This window comes from Eurytemora carolleeae, unplaced genomic scaffold (assembly GCF_000591075.1).
Source record: "Eurytemora carolleeae unplaced genomic scaffold, Eaff_2.0 scaffold566, whole genome shotgun sequence".
NCBI lineage: Eukaryota > Metazoa > Arthropoda > Copepoda > Calanoida > Temoridae > Eurytemora > Eurytemora carolleeae.
Window position 1 is genome coordinate 144656 of NW_019396457.1, and position 18241 is coordinate 162896.

Sequence of the window (18241 nt, forward strand, 5' to 3'; positions counted from 1 at the left end):
ATTTTTCATCAAAATCAATATTTTTTATTTTTTATTATTTTTAGGTTAGGTTAGGACAATTTCTGGACTGAGCGCTGCGACTAGGACAGGCTAGGGGGCCGAGCGCTGCGGCTAGGACATAATAGGGGCCGGGCGCTGCAGCCACATGACCAATTACGTTAATGTGTTACATATGAGGTCCACGTACCAAATTGATAGGAGGAGGGGGGTCCAAAAATCGTGTACTAGGAAATGACCCATTACTATTTTGATCTATATAAAACGTTTACAATTATTAACAATTCATTTTTATTTCAGATATATATCAAATGTGAAAGATAATGAAGTCCTCTGGACAAACCCTCCCCCCAGGTAAACCCTCCCCGCCTTTTCGAAAATTATTTATTTTTCAGAAATTTGGTACTTAGTCAGGATTTTTTCTTGCTGAAATGGGTAGCAAACGATAAATAAATAAATAATTAGATTGAAATAAACATTTAAAGAAAAACTTGAGATTTATTATTTTTTCCTTAGCTCTTCAAAATTCATTTCTTACAAGTATGCAACCCTGAATAAACCTGTAGAAAGCCCTTCTGGATGAAATATCTAAAGCGGAAACTGGGAATTTGTCAGATATAACTATTAGAATTCTTTTAAATTTCGACCAAACAGGATGTTTAGATAAAAGCCAGGAGTAGACTATTGAAGTTGATTGTTGCAAGAATAAGAGACGAGACTGAGCTTAATTTATTTCTAACATTAAGCTGTTAGCTATAAGCATTGACTTAATAGTAGTTATATAAAGCACTGGTTTGGGTACCCAGCTTTGCCTTGAAATTAATTCAATGAAGAACTATTAAACCTAGTTAATAAAATTCCCGTGGTTCTACCGAGTTCCCGAATCAAATTTTGATGCAAATTGGTCAAAGGGTTCATGAGTTATGATCGTACATACAAACAGACTGACATAAAGAGATTACTACTTTATATAGATGTATAATTATTTAGGATTGGATGGAGATGCAAAATGTTATTTGTTGGTAACAATTGATGAGATTCTCTGGGTATCTACCCCACAACCTGTCCAGGTTCGAACTTATGCTCAGGGTTCACTGGAAATTCCGAACTTATGCTCAGGGTTCACTGGAAATTCCAAGGGATTGAACTGGAGTAAACTTGTCATTTATTCTGAACTATTTTTATTGATTTGAGTTTTTCCCTTTTCTTAAGAGAACGTTTTTTATAATTTGTCATTGACCGAATTTAATGTATTTGAGCAACGTCGTTGAACTACTTGCTGCTGGCTCAAATTTTGTTCCACCGAATCGAAGTTAAAGAGTCGGAATGATTAAATTCGGTTCCAAAGATTTTTGTCAATGAGTTTTCTGTTTTTGATGTTTAATATAATTGAAGATTGTGAACCCCGGCTAAAATATTTTTTTAAATATTTGGACATAACATCTTTCACAAAGAAATAATTTCTTTTCTCTCTAGAACCAATTAAGCGAATTTTAAAAAATTTAACATTATTCAGAAATTTGGTGGGAATTTTTGTTATCAATTAACAATGTTTAATTTAAAACTTTTTCACTATTTTTGAGCGTCGACCTCTATTTCATTGAATGATGGGTTGTCTGTTAATAATGATAATACGTAGGTACAACTGCTGTGGTGGGGTGAGGAGGAATCCAATTCTAAAACCTTTACTCCGGTTGACGTGAAAAACTTCCACAAGAGCAGTATAGGAGACATCCTTTATGTTCGCTATGAAATCCGGACAAGTCTGCCAAAGTTTCGAAAATATCTTGAAGATGCAAGTCCGCTTAAGATAGACGTTGTTAGTTCAGATCTGACTCCGATAGCGTTTACTGTAGTTCAGAACCTGAATGGTGTCACTGAGAAGGGCGGATTGGAAGGATACTATCCTGTGATTGATCTTGAGACCAGAGAAACCGTAGCAAATCTCCGAGTAGAAATGAAGATTGAACCCCTAAAGAAGATCGGAGAAACAGAACCCCCGGAGAAAGCTAAACCCAAGATCACAATCAAATCCAAACCTAGAAAGTCTATTTCCGACGCTACGAAACCACAAAAAGTAACTTTCTCCGATCAAACCTTGGGTTCTGCGAGTTCCAGAAAAACGCCTCTCGCGGACTCACTCGTCTCAGAGCTTCTCAATCAGAGTCAACAACTGAGAGAGTCGATGCGGAGCAAGATCGAGTCAAGTTTTAAAATCTCCGAGCGTAGGGAATCAGAGCAGTATCATTTCCAACCCCAATCCAAACTTGAAGAGAGAGGAGAAAGTTCTGATGAATCTCTGTATACAGTTGAGTACTCGGAGAAGGAGGACGGATTATCTAAACCGGTTCCTGAGGAGCCAAGAGAAGCCGTTAAACCCGTTATTAGAGAATTTGTCCCTACCTGGAACCTACCAGTAGAGAGGATGAAACATTTAGTCAAGGTGACAAGACTGCTTTTATATGTTTCCTCCGTGCAGTTAAACCCCCTGGTTCTCAGAAAAATTATGCAGAAAGAGAATAAAAAACTTCTCCCGAAGTTTAGAATGAAAGATGTTTCTTTCTTCGTAAAGTTTAAATTCCCAGACGAAACTTCGGAGACAAGTCTTTGCTCCAGGAAACTAAAAGACAACTTTGTAGATTTCAATGAAAAGAAACTGTATCCGATACTTTTCAATTCACAATTGTTAGAGGACTGGTGGAACTACAAGCTAGAGTTTAAGGTGTACTCTAGAGAATTGAACCAACGTATCCCTTTTCTACTCGGAGAATCAAGTATAGGATTGAAACATCTTCTGTTGTTTGACAAGTACTCCTCGGGAGATTCATTATCTCTCCCTCTCTACTCTTCCACATCTTTATTCCGTGATCTCAAACTTCCGTTGGACAGCCATGAAATTATTGGAAACGTCCATGTTTCCTTAAAGTTTGAGTTTGGCCGATCGGCCGTAGGTTCTAGGATTGTTAATCATAAGAACATTGGTGAAAAACCTAGTAGTTCCAAGGACCCTGAGCAAACTCTTGAATCTAGCTCTAGTCCAGTTAATGAAGGACGGAATTCGGTTACAATCAACTCTCGAACGGAAAACGAAACAGGATTCACGGAACCGATCCTGCTCCAGCTCCGGGTTCAGTTACCTGACTCCAACAAGGACGAAAGGTTGATAATCAAGCATAGAAACCTTGAAGGGACTGTGTCCGAGGGTGAGGTCGGAGACGGACAGGAACTTGTTGTTACAACCTCTCTCTTTCTACCAGGTCAAGAAGGAAACATTCATAATAGGTAGTTATTCTATCATTTAAAGAAAATCAATGCTTAGGATCCGTTGGATCCAAAACATTTTGGCTTCCTGGATCCGGATCCGCAAAAATATGCGGATCCACGGATCCGGATCCATTAGGCAAAATATCAACAAAAAACTACAAAAAAATTTATTCTTAAAGTTTAAGCCTCTAATCTGAACTATTGAAAGAAGAGAGATTATAAAAGAAGTCAATTCGTAAAAAATATCCTTCGCAAAACGCACATACGCTTGCGGTACGGTTTTTGCGTATTTCGTCAATTTATACTTTTTTCTATACCATATACAGGGTCTTGAACAGTTGACAGAAAATTTAATATTTATGAAAATGATTTTTTATTAGGAATGTTTTAAGGTTGATGTTTTCACGGTTAAACAAGAACTATCTGGTTCTAGAGGTTTGGAAGGATGAATCGCTTCTCGGAGTTTCAAAGATTCAGACGGATATCCTTCATTCGGGGTTCAAACAGCTCAGGGTACCAGAGATCATAGAGGCGTTCAACGGTAGGGTTCCAATCATGGATTTGTTTACGAATACGTTAGTTGGAGAACTCCAGGTGTCGCTTAGAGCTGGTACAAGTAAATATATACTACCGGAGCAGGATAAGGTTGGAAACCTGAGAGGGACGGATGAGAAAACTGACAGCGGATCATTTAATCAGTCTAGTGTTGCCATCCAAACTTCATTCATAGGTAATACATTGTACAGAGTCATACCATCATAAAATTTTTCAGTATAAGTCCTGTGTAAGAAGATTGAAATCGTTTTTTTCAGGCATTGAAAAATTATCATAATCGAAATAATTAATTTACATTAATTTTATATTTACATTTTTAAAGGATTAATTTTTGATGATAAAACAGTGACAGCAAGTTGTTTTAAACTTTTAGTCCTCTATATCTACCAATTTATCATTAATTTTAAATGTAATTTATAATTTTATTCAGATTACGAGGTTCCCATTGAGGATGAAGAAAGTAAAGAAAAGATTTCGGAGAATGAAAACATGAAAACCCGGGACGCAGAGAACAAAATGGTTGATTCAATCGAGAAGGAGCAAGATAGATCCTTGGATGCAAACCCGGAGAAGTCCTCTGTTGAAGAGCCGTGTTTATCCGACCACCCGGAGAAGAGAACCGAACCAACATTCCAAGAGGACGGAGTAGAGAGAGTAGATGTAAACTCGAATGTTCTTCCTGGACTCCGGGTTCAGATTGTGGTAGAAGAAGCAAGAAATCTACCAAATGTTAAGTCTAAAGGTAAATATTTTATTCAAGCGACTTAACTATTTGAAAATACTTGCTGAAGTGACCGGCGTTGCAAGTGAAATAGAAAAAATATCGAATTTTGTTTTAAAAAAATCTATTTTTGAAAGAAAAAAAATTAAGTTTTAGTCTTTGTTACCTTAAGGGTACCCACGGTTTTTTTTCCAAAAATTACAGCCAATTCGGTCACAGCTGTTTAGCCAGCTATAGCTAACCTATAAAGATATGTATTGTATATGAGCGAAGAGCTTTATCTATATATAAATTTAGCTCTCTGTCTGTTTGTTTGTATCCAATAAATGACAAAACGGCTAAACCGATCAGGCCCAAATTTTGTGTGGGACCTCACGTTTCCCCAGGGAAGGTTTATGAATGATCAACATTTCAAATATTTGTCTCCATCAAAATTCGATTTTCATTAAATTTTTGAAAATTTTGAAAATCCATGAAACTTTCTGTTAAAATCCACGAACTTTTTTTCGTTTTGTTTTACGATGTACACAAAGAGAACATGTTCACAATTAAAATTGAAAGGCCAATTATATGTATATACTTTAATATGATGTTATTCGAGAAAAAATTAATTATTGATTTTTCTTTTTTTGTTTCAAAATTTTTGTATGTCGAATGGAATACAATAAACTCAGTTTGGAATCATTCCAGTCTGTATTATTAGAAAGATTTCACTAGAACTTTCGCGTAATGAATTGCATGCCTGATACCCAACATTTATTCCAGCTGGAGATTGATTTTTTAAATCCTTAATAATAGTGAAATTGGAATATTTGGAGCAGAGATACGAAAGGAATTGACAAATTTAAAGATTTTCAGGAAGAAAAACGACATTATTTTCTCTTCGGTATTCAGATAAAAGTTTCATGGACACTGTTGTGAATTGGACCATTCGATAAATGGATGATCACTCGAGATTACGTGAACAGTCCCTTTAATCCATCCCTGTTCTCTAGGAAGTCAAGTATATAGTCCCTGTAATCCATCCTTGTTCTCTAGGAAGTCTATTATTTAGTCCCTTTAATCCATCCCTGTTCTCTAGGAAGTCTAGTATATAGTCCCTTTAATCCATCCCTGTTCTCTAGGAAGCCGAGTATATAGTCCCTTTAATCCATCCTTGTTCTCTAGGAAGTCTAGTATATATTTCCTTTAATCCATCCCGGTTCGCTAGGAAGTCGAGTATTTTAGTCCCTTTAATCCATCCCTGTTCTCTAGGAAGTCTAGTATATAGTCCCTTTAATCCATCCCTGTTCTCTAGGAAGTCGAGTATACAGTCCCTTTAATCCATCCTTGTTCTCTAGGAAGTCGATTATATAATTCATTTAATCCATCTCTATTCTCTAGGAAGTCGAGTATAAAGTCCCTTTAATCCATCCTTGTTCTCTAGGAAGTCTAGTATATAGTCCCTTTAATCCATCCATGTTCTCTATGAGTCGAGTATATAGTCCCTTTAATCAATCTCGGTTCTCTAGGAAGTCTATTATATAGTCCCTTTAATCCATCCCTGTTCTCTAGGAAGCCGAGTATATAGTCCCTTTAATCCATCTCTGTTCTCTAGGAAGTAGAGTATATAGTCCCTCTAATCCATCCATGTTCTCTAGGAAGTCGAGTATCTCCGTGCTGCTACGTGACCCTACTAGAAGGACACCTGGAGTTGGAAACACAAATGGTAGAAGGGAACTCCCCAACCTGGAATTATTCAGTTGAAACCAGAATCCCGCAGTCATATGTCACAGATCCGAGGGAAAAATCGAGTTTTTTTTCTTAGTTTTTTTCAGGTTTTTTTCTTGAAAAATCGAAGATTTTTTCTACGCTAAATTATGAATAATATATCGATATTTTGGGGAAATATGTATATAAATTTTTTGGGGAAAAGAATAAATTTTTCAATTTTTGGGTAAAAAGCTTATAAAAGGTGTGTGTGGGGGGCTTTGCAGTTTTATTTCCCTCTAAATCTTTAAGATATCATTTTCTTTAACTGCGGGGGGGGGAAGGTAATTCCAAAAATAAAAACCTTCAGCGTACAATTTAAACTTGATTACTGAGTTACAGGAGGTACCTGATTTTCAAGGTCTGGCATCACAGGCCGGCTCCGGATGTTTCCGAGTCCGCCGAGCGGAAACGAAATTCTGAATTCGATCAGGTTCTAGGATTTATAGCAGTTGATCTCACCCCCCTCCTCTCCTGCTTCCCTAGTATCCGGGGCTGGTACAATATCACGGACTGGTTGGGGAAATGCCGGGGTCAGGTGAAACTCTCCGTGACCCCCCTTGAGGACGTGAGCAGAGAGAACATGCTGGACCAGGGGGATCTTAATGAGTCCCATCAGTCAAATTTTAATCCTGGCATTGAGTTTGTCACCAGCTCCGTGTATACACACTATCCCAGTCATCTTGTAAACCACCCGGAGCAAATTGTTAGGTCTCGGGACGGATCAAACTCGTCCTGCTCCTTTGTATCTGAGAATCAGGACGGAGAACAGTTCTGGAAAATTCCGGTTTTACCGAAAAACCAGGATAATCCTAACTTATCTACTCTGGAGAGGACCCTGAGTAGACACCTGTCCGATCTCAGTAACATTACCAAGAACCTTCTCCGGGGTGACACTAGCACTAGGAGTGATAAAACCTATGTGATCCAGGGTGGGAGAAACCAGGAGAACAAGGAGAACAGAACTGAAATATCTCTAGCTGAAGAACAGCTAAGATTAAACCTAGACGGCTTGAGAAGCATGAACCAACGAGGGTTGGGTGCGAACGAAAACGAAATGAATTCGTCCCGAACTTCCCTGCAGTCCTTGAGCGTGGAAGAACTTCCTCGGGACGATCTTCCGAACCTAGCTGATCTGGGACTCGTCCTTGAAGATCTCGGACAATATCTCGGCGTCTCGGAAACTGATAGATCCAAAATGGAGTCTCGCCAACAATTCCTTCCATAGAAACTATGCAAATTTTGCGTATTTATTAGTTTATCAATTCCTTCTTATGAGATTGCGCAAATATTGCGTAGGCATTAGTTAACAAATTACAAACCAACAGTCGATCTAGTTCAAGTAAAACCGTACCTGACACAAATCACTTAATGAATTTGTAAATATCTATGTAAATGTAAAACATCGTTCATTTTTGTTTTTACAGCTCCAGAAAACATTTAAATTATTTCGACACAACTTTAGTAACTTCGGCACAACCTTATTAACTTCAGCTGTTACATCTTTAAAAGGCTCCGAAAAAAACGTACCTTCTTCGGAAAACGGTGCTTTCTTTTAAGAAAGTTTTTTCATTTATATGAAGTTTTGTCTTTTATAAATTCTTGTTCCATTTGATCTTTGGATCTAGTTGATCTTGATCTTCTGAATGATACAGATAAGCTTGATCTTCTGAATGACATAGATAAGCTTGATCTTCTGAATGATATAGATAATCTTAATTCTCTAAATGATCTAGATAATCCTAATTTTCCCAATGATTTAGATAATTTTGACATTCTTTATGATGTAGATAATCTTGATTTTCTGGACGATGTAGATAATCTTGATCTTCTGAATGATATAGATAATCTTGATTTTCTGAATGATTTAGACAATCTTGATCTTCTGAATGATATAAATAATCTTGATCTTCTGAACGATGTAGATAAGCTCGATCTTCTGAATGATATAGATAATCTTGATTTTCTGAATGATTTAGACAACCTTGATCTTCTGAATGATATAAATAATCTTGATCTTCTGAATGATTTAGATAATGTTGACATTCTTAATGATGTAGATAAGCTCGATCTTCTGAATGATGGAGATAATCTTGATTTTCTGAATGATTTAGACAACCTTGATTTTCTGAATGATGGAGATAATCTTGATCTTCTGAATGATATAGATAATCTTGATCTTCTGAATGATATAGATAATCTTGATCTTCTGAATAATATAGATAATCATAACATTATCTTCTTCGAATGATCTTGGTCTAAATGTACCAGTTAATCTTATTCTCCAAGATTATTTAAATAATCTAAATATTCCAGATGATATAAATAATCTGAAAGATGGAAATACTAGAGAGTAAGCAGAGGCTAAGAAGGTTGGCGGAGGCCGCCGATATTTCAATAGATTCAAATATACCCATCAGGTCAAAATTAAATTGAACTACTGCTATACGTTTAGAAACATATGTAAGGATATTAAAAATAACCTAGTCCCTCCCCCCCTTGTGTCAAATCTCGAATTCAAGTTAGCAATTTATTTATTTTTGCAAATTAAGTTTAAAATATTAAACTTTTGTAGCTTATTATTTTTACACGTTTGATCAATTTCTTGATTGGAATTGGTTGGTTGGTTGAGATTGATTGATTGATAAATTAATTAAATGATATATTCATTGGTTGATTATTTCATTGTGTGAAGAAGAAAGAAGATTGACTTAAATTTCCAGAAGTGTCTCCTTGTTCAAATTAAATATGATCGATTGATTGGACGATCGATTGATAATTTTTTTAACTTATTTATTATTTGATTAATTAGACGATATTACCGGTCTGGTACAGAGATGCTGAGGATGGCCAAGGTTCACTTGAACGAGGGTAACCTCGAGGCTACTTATGTCCTCTACATGAAATATATTACTCTCTTCCTTGAGAAAATAATGACGCACAGGTTAAATCCAAATATGTCATGGCATTTTTAAAAACTCAAATTTATGTTTTTTTAAAAAATTTACTGAGCGAACCTCTTTTTTTTATAGTTTAGCTTTTGGATTACTCCAAGGACCCCTATAGAAGTGTAGTAGGAGTTACAGTGGTTAACATAATTAAACTGCATTAAAAGTATCCTGTTATTCTCCTGTTATCTTATCTTATCTCATCTCATCTCATCTCATCTCATCTCATCTCATCTCATCTCATCTCATCTCATCTCATCTCATCTCATCTTAAAAGAAAAGAAGGGGTTTCTGTTTTATAATCTAATTGTTAATTTTTTTTTTACAATTTTTTTGTGTGTTTTTTTTGATTGATTCTCAGCTATTTTGCCAATATTTTTTAGTTTTTATTTTATGACGGGGTTTTTCGTTTTTTTAGCCATATTCCATCTTATATACATGAAAATAGAGAAAAGGTGACTGTCGTCCTTACAATAATGGCAATAATGCATCTTTAATCCTAGAAGGAAGACTTCTTGTTTAATGCGTTACAGTATTTTTACGCTTTGTAAATTTTGTATGACGCATTTTCTAGAGATTTTGGCCAGGTTCTGCCAGCGGAGAAAAGGAAAACTAAAGAAACCTTGAAACTTGTTCTTTCATTAACAGAGGAAACCAAATCCAAACTTGACAGGTGGGTCAGTCAGGGGTGTGTATTTTTAAGAATCTCGCTGTCGAGGGGGGGGGGATGTTTTTTGGAGATCCGGGGGGGGGGGAGGAATTAAAAACCGGGCTTGAAAAGGCCAGTTTTTTCATCCTTTTTCATACTTTTAAAAAAAATGTGATTTATAAAATTATTTTCTCTCTTATTAACTACTAGATGAAGGGCCTAGCGTTGCCTGTGGTAAAAATAATATATAGATAAATTATTAAAAAAAAAATTTTTTAATTCAATCATTTTTAGCCTATGCTACTCCCATGCTACAAATGAGTGTCCACAAATAATGTCAGCCCATTCGTTCCAGCCGTTTGGCCGGCAATAGGGAACATATATACGAATGTCTTGTTTTAATATATAGGTGAACGAGATCAACCTAATTTATGTATGGTTTAAAAGGAAATTTGTCAAAAAAAAGTATATAATTAAATGTTTTACTTTTTAATATATTTTTTAGAATATTTCAAGAAGAACATGAAGATTGGTTGATCAGAGAGGAAGAAAGAATTAGAGACGAAGAAATAAGGAAACGAGAAGAAGAAGAACTGAACAGAAGACGGTAATGAACACAATGCACATTTGAACAAAATATTAATTATTAACATGAGTCAGAACTTGTGTGTGTTTAATCTCGGTATAAAGTATTGATCTCCATCCTATGCAGATCTCCGGATATTCAGGGTATTCAGAACCCTACAGGGATAGCGATCAAGCATTAATCCTTAAACTTTAAAGTGCCCAGATTGGATATCGAGATCAAGCATTCAAGATTAAGAATAATCTACACAAAATTTTCGATCTTTCCATGGTTTACGAAGGATTTCTTTTGAAATATTTTTTTTATACTCACTCATTTAAATTGATAGTATTTTACATTGATGTGTCGTAGGGCGGCGGAGAATTTGAAGCGATTAGAAATGATTGAGAAGGATCGTCAGTTCGCGATCCTAGCTCAGGAAGAGATAAATAGAGAGCTAGCTGGAGAAACATCGAAACCTGCAAAATACAATCCGGAAAATTATCTTCCCAGTCCTTCCCACGAGGCTCCGCCATCCTATGCTTCCGTGGCAGATCAATATTCGCCTCAACCCAGCTCAGCTCCGTCTTATGAAGAACCAAAGGAAGATTTTGCCTCAGCGCTGGACCGGTTTCGTTCAGATGCATCCGCCCCGGCTCTGCCCCCTGCCTTTGATAGATCCGCCAAACCTAGCTCCAGTATTCAGAATAATATCGTTTTCGACTCCGGGTCCCATATCCGTCCCGACTACGGGTCCCAAATCCGTCCCGACTCCGGGTCCCAAATCCGTCCCGTTATCCCGGATAGATCCAAGAAACCTGATTTTGCTCCGAAAGATCTGCACGGAGTAACAGTTCCGGAAAAATTAATTCAAAGATTTCTAGCTTTAGCCAAACCAAACTCAGATAAGAATATTGAAACTCTTGGAATGCTCGGCGGAAAATTGGCGAAAAATAGGTAAATAATTATTTGTTAAAATTTTGAAACCGCCCCCCCCCCCCAAAAAAAAAGAAAATAGTCTCCTGTGTTAGTTATCTGTCTGCAAACATTTTTCGCTCTATTTTCGACATTAGTTATTTTTGGACTATTTTGTGATTGGAAACGAAGTCTAGAATGTGTAAAAACGCACTTTTTTCCCACCTAAAGTATTTATTCTAGGTTTACGGTGACCCACCTACTGATCCCAAAGCAAACTGGAAAATCTGATAGATGTGATCTTGAAGGATATGAGGAACTATTTGATTTATACGACAAGTAAGTGACATACTCTCTTTTAAGACCTGCGACCCAGCTAACATGACATCTTCGCCAGAGTTGGCTGTCTGCCGTCGTACAATGTACCGCTGTAATATCACAGTCCAATATTATGTTGTACGTCATAAGATAAGGTAAGTTAAGAACATTTTCAAGTGTTAACAATAAGTTAAAAAATAACTGATTACTATCTTTTAAAACCTGCACGGTCCAATTATGATGTTATACGTCTTAAGATAAGGTAAGGAAGAACATTTGCAATAAGTGTTAATATTAAGTGAAGAGAGAGACTGGTTACTTTTTCTATAAACCTGTGTCCAACTTAAGTCTTAAGATAAGGTAAGAACGTTTGCAACAAGTGTTAATATTAAGTTAAAAAAGAGCTTGATAACTATATCTATAAACCTGCACGGTCCAATATAATGTTATGTGTCTTAAAAGGTAAAAAGAGACATGTGCAGTGTGCAATGTCCATATTTTATTATTTTTTATTGTAATTACTCCCGAAGCTTATAGATGTGCAATGAAATCGTTAAAATGTGGATTCTTTGCAGAAGTGACTTGCGCATTTCTACCGCAGGCTCAATGGGAGGAAAATTATCATAAGTAAACACATTTAAAGCTAGATAAATAACGATACCTTCCAAAATATTGATCAAATGAGATTATACACATTAGTAAAAATTGAGTAGCTTTACTTTTAGAAATAAGTATTACTATAGTTTATCTTAAATGAAATATAAGTTGTGCAGTGCTGTTAAAAGGACTGTAAGCTTAATTTCAATTGAGCCTCCATACAAACATGGCAATGCCCGATTTTTAACTGTATCCTTAAATGTGTGTCTGATCAAAAATGAATTATGAATATCCATGTTTCTTTAAACGGTGAATTAATTTGCGGTTTCTCTGCAAACGAGACTTGCGCATTTCTTGCGCTTCAGGTAAAGGTTTCAAAAGTACCATTGTAAAACAGGCATTCCATCTTAAAGGGGCAATTGAAGTCTTTTTAAATGATAGATTAGAATTAAAGTAAAATGGTTTTCTAATAAACTTCAGAAAAACAAATTAGATTTTTTCCTCGGCCAAATTTCTTTCTCGGTCAGGAGAGAGCGAAGGCAGGTCTCAGCTAAATTCTTTCCGAACCACAAATGACGTCACAAATTCAACAGAAGGAGAAATTAGTGAGCGCCATGTCGTGATGTTGATCTTGTGACGTCATTTGTGGTTCGGAAGAAAAACTGATGTGGTTGCCTTCCCTTCCTTGGGTCAATGAAGATTGCAAAACAATCGGGGAAACATTTCTCAACTCGGAATTTTGATCGAATTAAATTCTTCTTCATTTTTACCTTCTAGTTTTCAAGATCAAAACTTGAAAGGCTTATAAACTCGTAAACTAATTGAACTAAACACTTTCATTATCAAACTCTTATAAATCCTTTTATCTTTGCAACCTGATTAAGACATTTGATATCTAAATTTGTTCAAAAACAATTTGGTTATATTTTCACTTTTTTTACTGAATGTTTTCTTGTGAATTGTCTTTGAATGATTTACTGCCACTTTAATATTTGACTGAATTAAGACACCTTGGTTTTAAAATAATTTCTTTTTTTTTTCGCACAACTGCATTTTCGCTAAGAAACTGAAAATGAAAATAAACAGTTTAAACAAACTAAAATATGGAAATCTAATTTATACTTGATCAGAAAAAGCTTTTAATGGCATTTGTTGTGAATCGGGCATTGTCATCTTTGCATAGAAATTACGCTTACAGTCCCTTTAAGAGGTTGCTTAATTAGTTTAGTGAACTATGAAGGTTTACAATATTTAAAGATCTGAAAAAATTCTTATATCTCCTGAATGAATGTTGGAACAATTGAACTGGAAAGAATTGAACCCAACCTGATAAAAATCTACTTTTCATTCTTCCAACTTTTCTATATTGTATTTGCAGTGCCAACTTGTTTTGCTCCGTCTAACAAAGTTGAGTTGAAACTTTTTCAAATTCCGACTCCAGCTGGAAAAAGATGAGAAATCATTTTATTTCTATCAATTTTAAAACTATCCTTTGTGAAGGGAAAAACTTTTGAATGAAATTTATTTAATTTGGAGGGGGGGGGGGGAGTTTTTAAGCAAGGGTCATTTTGCAAAACGAATTTTTTGTTTGTAAGTAAGTATACGAAGCTTTTTTTTCTACAATGAAAAAAATTATTGGGAAAATGTTATTGTCTTTGAAAAGTATTTAATTTTTTTCTTCTTCAATGTTTAGACAGTCCTTATTATTACGTTACCGTTCCAAGTAAAAACTTTTCTAAAATATGTCAAAAAATATCAAAATTACGAGTTCAGACAATTTCAATAATTTTGATAATAATATTTTTAATTGATGTAAACATAATTAATGATATTTATAATAATTATAGTAATAATTATAATGAAAATGATAGTAATTATAATAAAACAAATCTTCACTGTCTAGGGAGGATATTATAATGGTTGGTTGGATTCACACCCACCCGGCCTACGACGTGTTTCTCTCCAGTGTGGATATGCACAACCAGTATGAGTACCAGAAGATGCTGAAGGAGTTCATCGCTATCGTCTGTAGTATCAAGTAATTCATTTTATTCGAACTTCGTAAATAGTTGAAATTGAGTTTGTTTTACCTAACCTAACCTAACCTAACCTAACCTAACCTAACCTAAATTAACTAAATTTCCACAATTTTGTGTTAAATAAGCCTAAAAAGCAGGTTCGGAGAAACTGGATACCTATCATTAACCAGTTGATATTCAGGTTCGGAGAAACTGGATACCTATCATTAACCAGTTGATATTTAGGTTCGGAGAAACTGGATACCTATCATTAACCAGTTGATCTTGTTCGGAGATACCTATCATTAACCAGTTGATCTTTAGGTTCGGAGAAACTGGATACCTATCATTAACCAGTTGATCTTAAGGTTCGGAGAAACTGGATACCTATCATTAACCAGTTGATTATTAGGTTCGGAGAAACTGGATACCTATCATTAACCGGTTGATCTTTAGGTTCGAAGAAACTGGATACCTATCATTAATCAGTTGATATTTAGTTCCGGAGAAACTGGATACCTATCATTAACCAGTTGATCTTTAGGTTCGGAGAAACAGGATACCTATCATTAACAGAACAAGGACTCCAGGAAATAGGAAACTGCAACCTGGAGAACTTTCATCCACACTCAAAGGAATAATATTCTTTCAATTCTAAAGATATATACCCCCCCCCCCTACACACACACACACTATAGTGAAATACTTGTAAAAATAAATACATCGAAGTATTTATTTTTATATCTAAGATTTGTAACCAATATTTTTATTTTGAACTTAAAATTTAATTTTTTTTTTAATCCCTTTGCAAATTTTAAATTTTCATAAAATACAAGAATGTATATTTACTTGAAATTCACCCCCCCCCTGTAAAGGGTGTGGGAAAAATTTAGTTTTTTCCTGGTGTGGAGTGGAATATATTCACCACTGTAAGACGATTATTTATGACAGGATCCTCCGCTGTTCTCCGAAGCTTCCCACGTTACTGTAGATCCTACACTGGAGATTCAAGTCACAGATCTCAGATGAAATATTTATAGTTTCAGGTTTCACAATTTTAAAGGGACTGTAAGCGTAATTTCAAGCGAAACTGTGCAAAGAAAGGCATGTCCGATTTACAACGGTACCCTTGCAAACTTGATTTGATAAAAGTGGAAGATAACGTCGTTTATCTCGTTTATCTCGTTTATCTGACTCGAAAAGTTTTTATTTCTGTGAATTCACTTATGCATAGAAACTGCAAATGAAAGTTAACAAAAACATGGATACCTAATTCATTCTTGATCAGACAACGTTTTTTAGGGTACCTTTGCGAATCGGGTATTGCCAACTTTGCATGGAGGGTCACTTAAAATTACGCTTACAGTTCCTTTAAGTGTTCGGTATCCTGAACAATCCGGTTTCGAACATTTTACCTTTTTTTTTGGCTGTCAGGTAGATTCATCATGTCAAATATTTACTTTAAGAGAAGATATAGGCGTGAAAAAAGAAAATCAATATAATAACTTTTATGCAGACATCTTTTGTCAGAGTCGAAAGCCATAAAAAACCGAAATGTTTTTAAGCTGGATCAACTTCATTAATAAGTTTTTCAACTAATTAAGCACGAGATATTTTCAATTTTTGTATTTTCAAAATTCTATTGATTGCATATTTTTAACAGCACAAGAAGTTTTTAGGGTATATCATCTACCAAAAATAGGATGAAAAAAAATCGACCAAAAATAAATCTTCAAACCTTTTGTAAAGGAATCTGTTATAATCGTTTTCATCTAGTCAAAAAATTTTCATTTTCCTAAAGTTGCCAAATTTAACTTATTACGACATTTTTAATTTGATTTTTCATGCTCGCTTTTTTAAAGTGCTAAATCTAAATTTCTCGGTGATATAATAAAACTACTTATACTCATATTCTTCATGTTTATCTTTTTTTTTTTTTTGATAATTTACACGCATTTACTGTAGACGAGATTTATATATTATTATTATTCGAACATTGTTATATTGATAATCAGAGCTTTATTATCATTGAAATTATTTGAAATTACAGATTAAAAATGGCTGCCAGTCTAAGCGGAGTTGTTAACAAGTTCTATGATGAGTACGCGAATAATACGCCCAAGAAACTCAAGATTATCGATGCGTACCTTGTCTACGTCTTCTTCACCGGGGTGTTCCAGGTTAGTCGGAGAGAAAATACTGGAACTGTTCTATTTGATACTTTTTATCCAAAAATTAATATATCTTCCTCAAAAACCGAATACAATCTTATAAAACGTATGTAAATTCCTGCCTAAGGGGGAAAATGAGTTTTCAAATGGAACATGAACTGAACACAAAAGACAATGAATGAAAAATTGAATTTTAATGTTTTTTTTTTAAAAATGGGATTTTTTTCGAAAATTGTGCTGATTGTACAGATTTTTAAAAAAAATGTACGGATCTTTAAAAAAATGTACGGATTGGTTTAAAAAAATGTACGGATTGTACGGATTTTTAAAAAAAAATTGTACGGATTGTACGGATTGTTTTTCAAAAATTGTACGGATTTCTTCTGAAAATGTACGGATTTTTGTACGGATGGGTTCAAAAAAGTTTTGGCCACCCTGCGACTGCTGAGATTAATTTGAATTATTTGTCCGTTGGTGGTAGTACCGAAGTAAATGAATTGGAAGTCTAGTCCCAAATTTAATTTCTCTTATATTTTAAAAGTTAAAGTACATGTCTGCGATTGATTGATTTATGTTTTAGTTTGTGTACTGCTGTCTCGTGGGAACCTTTCCCTTCAACGCATTCCTCAGCGGATTCATCTCATGCGTTGCATCATTTGTCCTGGGAGTTTGCCTTCGGCTCCAGGTAGATATTATCTGGTCATTTTGATCCGGGTTAAAGGTCTCCAGGTAGTTATCCGGTGAACCTGTCCCGGGTTAAAGATCTCCAGGTAGATATCCGGTCAACCTGTCCCGGGTTAAAGATCTCAAAATAGATATCCGGGCAACCTGATCCGACTCAAAGGTCTCCAGGTAGATATCCGGTCAACCTGTCCCGGGTTAAAGATCTCCAGGTAGATATCCGGTCAACCTGGTCCAGATCAAAGGTCTTCAGGGAGATATCCGGTCTGTACCGGGTTAAAATCTCCAGGTAGATATCCGGACAACCTGTCCCGGGTTAAAGTTGTCCAGGTAGACATCCGGTCAACCGGGTCCAGTTCAAAGGTCTCCAGGTTGATATCTGTTCAACCTGTCCCGGGTTTAAGGTAGATATCTGGTCAACCTGTTCCGGGGTTAAGTTAGATATCTGGTCAACCAGTCCCGGGTTTAAGGTAGATATCTGGTCAACCAGTCCCGGGTTTAAGGTCTGGTCAACCTGTCCCTGATTTATGGTAGATATCCGGTCAACCTGTCCTGGATTTAAGTTAGATATCCAGTCTAAAAAGTCTTTGGTTAGGCAAGCTTTATTTTCTTAGTGAATAGTCTGGATTTTTTTCACATTTTGAAAAATGTTAACATTTTTATTTATTTAAAAAAAAAATATTTTTGAAAATTTTCCGGTAGAAATGTTCTCTTTAGCTTCCTTGCAATTTTGTAAATTAGTTCGTTCAAATCTTAGAAATACTGATTAATTATAAAATTAAACTTTTTAAACCTTAATTTATCAGAATTACTCTCAAACGTAGATCCACTGAAGTTGCATTTTAGCCTTTTTTATACAATAAATGAATTTGAATTATATGTTTGTTCAGGTAAACCCGGCAAACAAAGTACAGTTTGGTTCAATATCAGCTGAACGTGGATTCGCGGATTTTATCTTTGCTCACGTCATCCTTCATCTCATCGTCGTCAACTTCCTGGGCTAGAGATAGGAAGATGGGACAACTCCGCATATTTTGCATTTATTGTTTTGTTTTATTGAAATAATTAAGTTTTTCAGTTTTCAAGTTTGATA

The 18241-nt window shown here is 35.3% G+C and overlaps 3 protein-coding genes across 14 annotated transcripts; all 3 read left to right on the forward strand.

Annotated features, from left to right (window-relative positions):
* The first annotated feature begins 254 nt into the window (after positions 1–254).
* On the forward strand, positions 255–7685 carry LOC111703636 (C2 domain-containing protein 3). Of its 2 annotated transcripts, none has more exons than XM_023475639.1 (7): positions 255–351; positions 988–1067; positions 1637–3279; positions 3654–3991; positions 4247–4558; positions 6178–6319; positions 6629–7685. In XM_023475639.1, the coding sequence occupies exons 1-7, from the start codon at positions 321–323 to the stop codon at positions 7512–7514; spliced, it is 3432 nt and encodes a 1143-aa protein (XP_023331407.1). In that variant the 5' UTR covers positions 255–320; the 3' UTR covers positions 7515–7685. The 2 variants fall into 2 exon arrangements, with proteins under 2 accessions (XP_023331407.1, XP_023331408.1); XM_023475640.1 differs by having other exon boundaries at positions 6178–6316; positions 6626–7685.
* A 915-nt stretch (positions 7686–8600) lies between these two features.
* LOC111703637 (STAM-binding protein-like A) lies at positions 8601–16147 on the forward strand. 11 transcript variants are annotated; one of them, XR_002765652.1, is made up of 11 exons: positions 8601–8706; positions 9099–9230; positions 9809–9907; positions 10389–10490; positions 10821–11405; positions 11607–11702; positions 14182–14316; positions 14841–14931; positions 15248–15364; positions 15663–15730; positions 15862–16147. XR_002765652.1 is itself a non-coding variant. In XM_023475647.1 (10 exons), the coding sequence occupies exons 1-9, from the start codon at positions 8624–8626 to the stop codon at positions 15323–15325; spliced, it is 1401 nt and encodes a 466-aa protein (XP_023331415.1). In that variant the 5' UTR covers positions 8601–8623; the 3' UTR covers positions 15326–15342; positions 15862–16147. The 11 variants fall into 11 exon arrangements, 8 of the variants coding, with proteins under 8 accessions (XP_023331415.1, XP_023331409.1, XP_023331412.1 ...); XR_002765653.1 differs by having other exon boundaries at positions 15673–15730; XR_002765654.1 differs by having other exon boundaries at positions 15248–15342; positions 15673–15730.
* Positions 16148–16320: 173 nt separating this feature from the next.
* On the forward strand, positions 16321–18239 carry LOC111703640 (dolichyl-diphosphooligosaccharide--protein glycosyltransferase subunit DAD1). The gene is made up of 3 exons (XM_023475650.1): positions 16321–16476; positions 17048–17152; positions 18039–18239. Exons 1-3 carry the CDS (start codon positions 16354–16356, stop codon positions 18150–18152), a joined length of 342 nt encoding a protein of 113 aa, XP_023331418.1. The 5' UTR covers positions 16321–16353; the 3' UTR covers positions 18153–18239.
* Positions 18240–18241: the final 2 nt, after the last annotated feature.

Bases quoted from the DNA above. Each gene is read 5' to 3' on its own strand.
- LOC111703637 (XM_023475647.1), top strand. From the start codon at position 8,624: ATGGAAATACTAGAGAGTAAGCAGAGGCTAAGAAGGTTGGCGGAGGCC. The intron at 9,908-10,388 runs GTGGGTCAGTCA...TATATTTTTTAG, and splicing joins ACCAAATCCAAACTTGACAG to AATATTTCAAGAAGAACATG. The intron at 14,317-14,840 runs GTAATTCATTTT...GTTGATCTTTAG, and splicing joins GCTATCGTCTGTAGTATCAA to GTTCGGAGAAACAGGATACC.
- LOC111703640 (XM_023475650.1), top strand. From the start codon at position 16,354: ATGGCTGCCAGTCTAAGCGGAGTTGTTAACAAGTTCTATGATGAGTAC. The intron at 16,477-17,047 runs GTTAGTCGGAGA...TTTATGTTTTAG, and splicing joins TCTTCACCGGGGTGTTCCAG to TTTGTGTACTGCTGTCTCGT. The intron at 17,153-18,038 runs GTAGATATTATC...ATGTTTGTTCAG, and splicing joins GAGTTTGCCTTCGGCTCCAG to GTAAACCCGGCAAACAAAGT.
- LOC111703636 (XM_023475639.1), top strand. From the start codon at position 321: ATGAAGTCCTCTGGACAAACCCTCCCCCCAG. The intron at 1,068-1,636 runs GTTCGAACTTAT...GATAATACGTAG, and splicing joins CTACCCCACAACCTGTCCAG to GTACAACTGCTGTGGTGGGG. The intron at 6,320-6,628 runs GGAAAAATCGAG...ACTGAGTTACAG, and splicing joins TCATATGTCACAGATCCGAG to GAGGTACCTGATTTTCAAGG.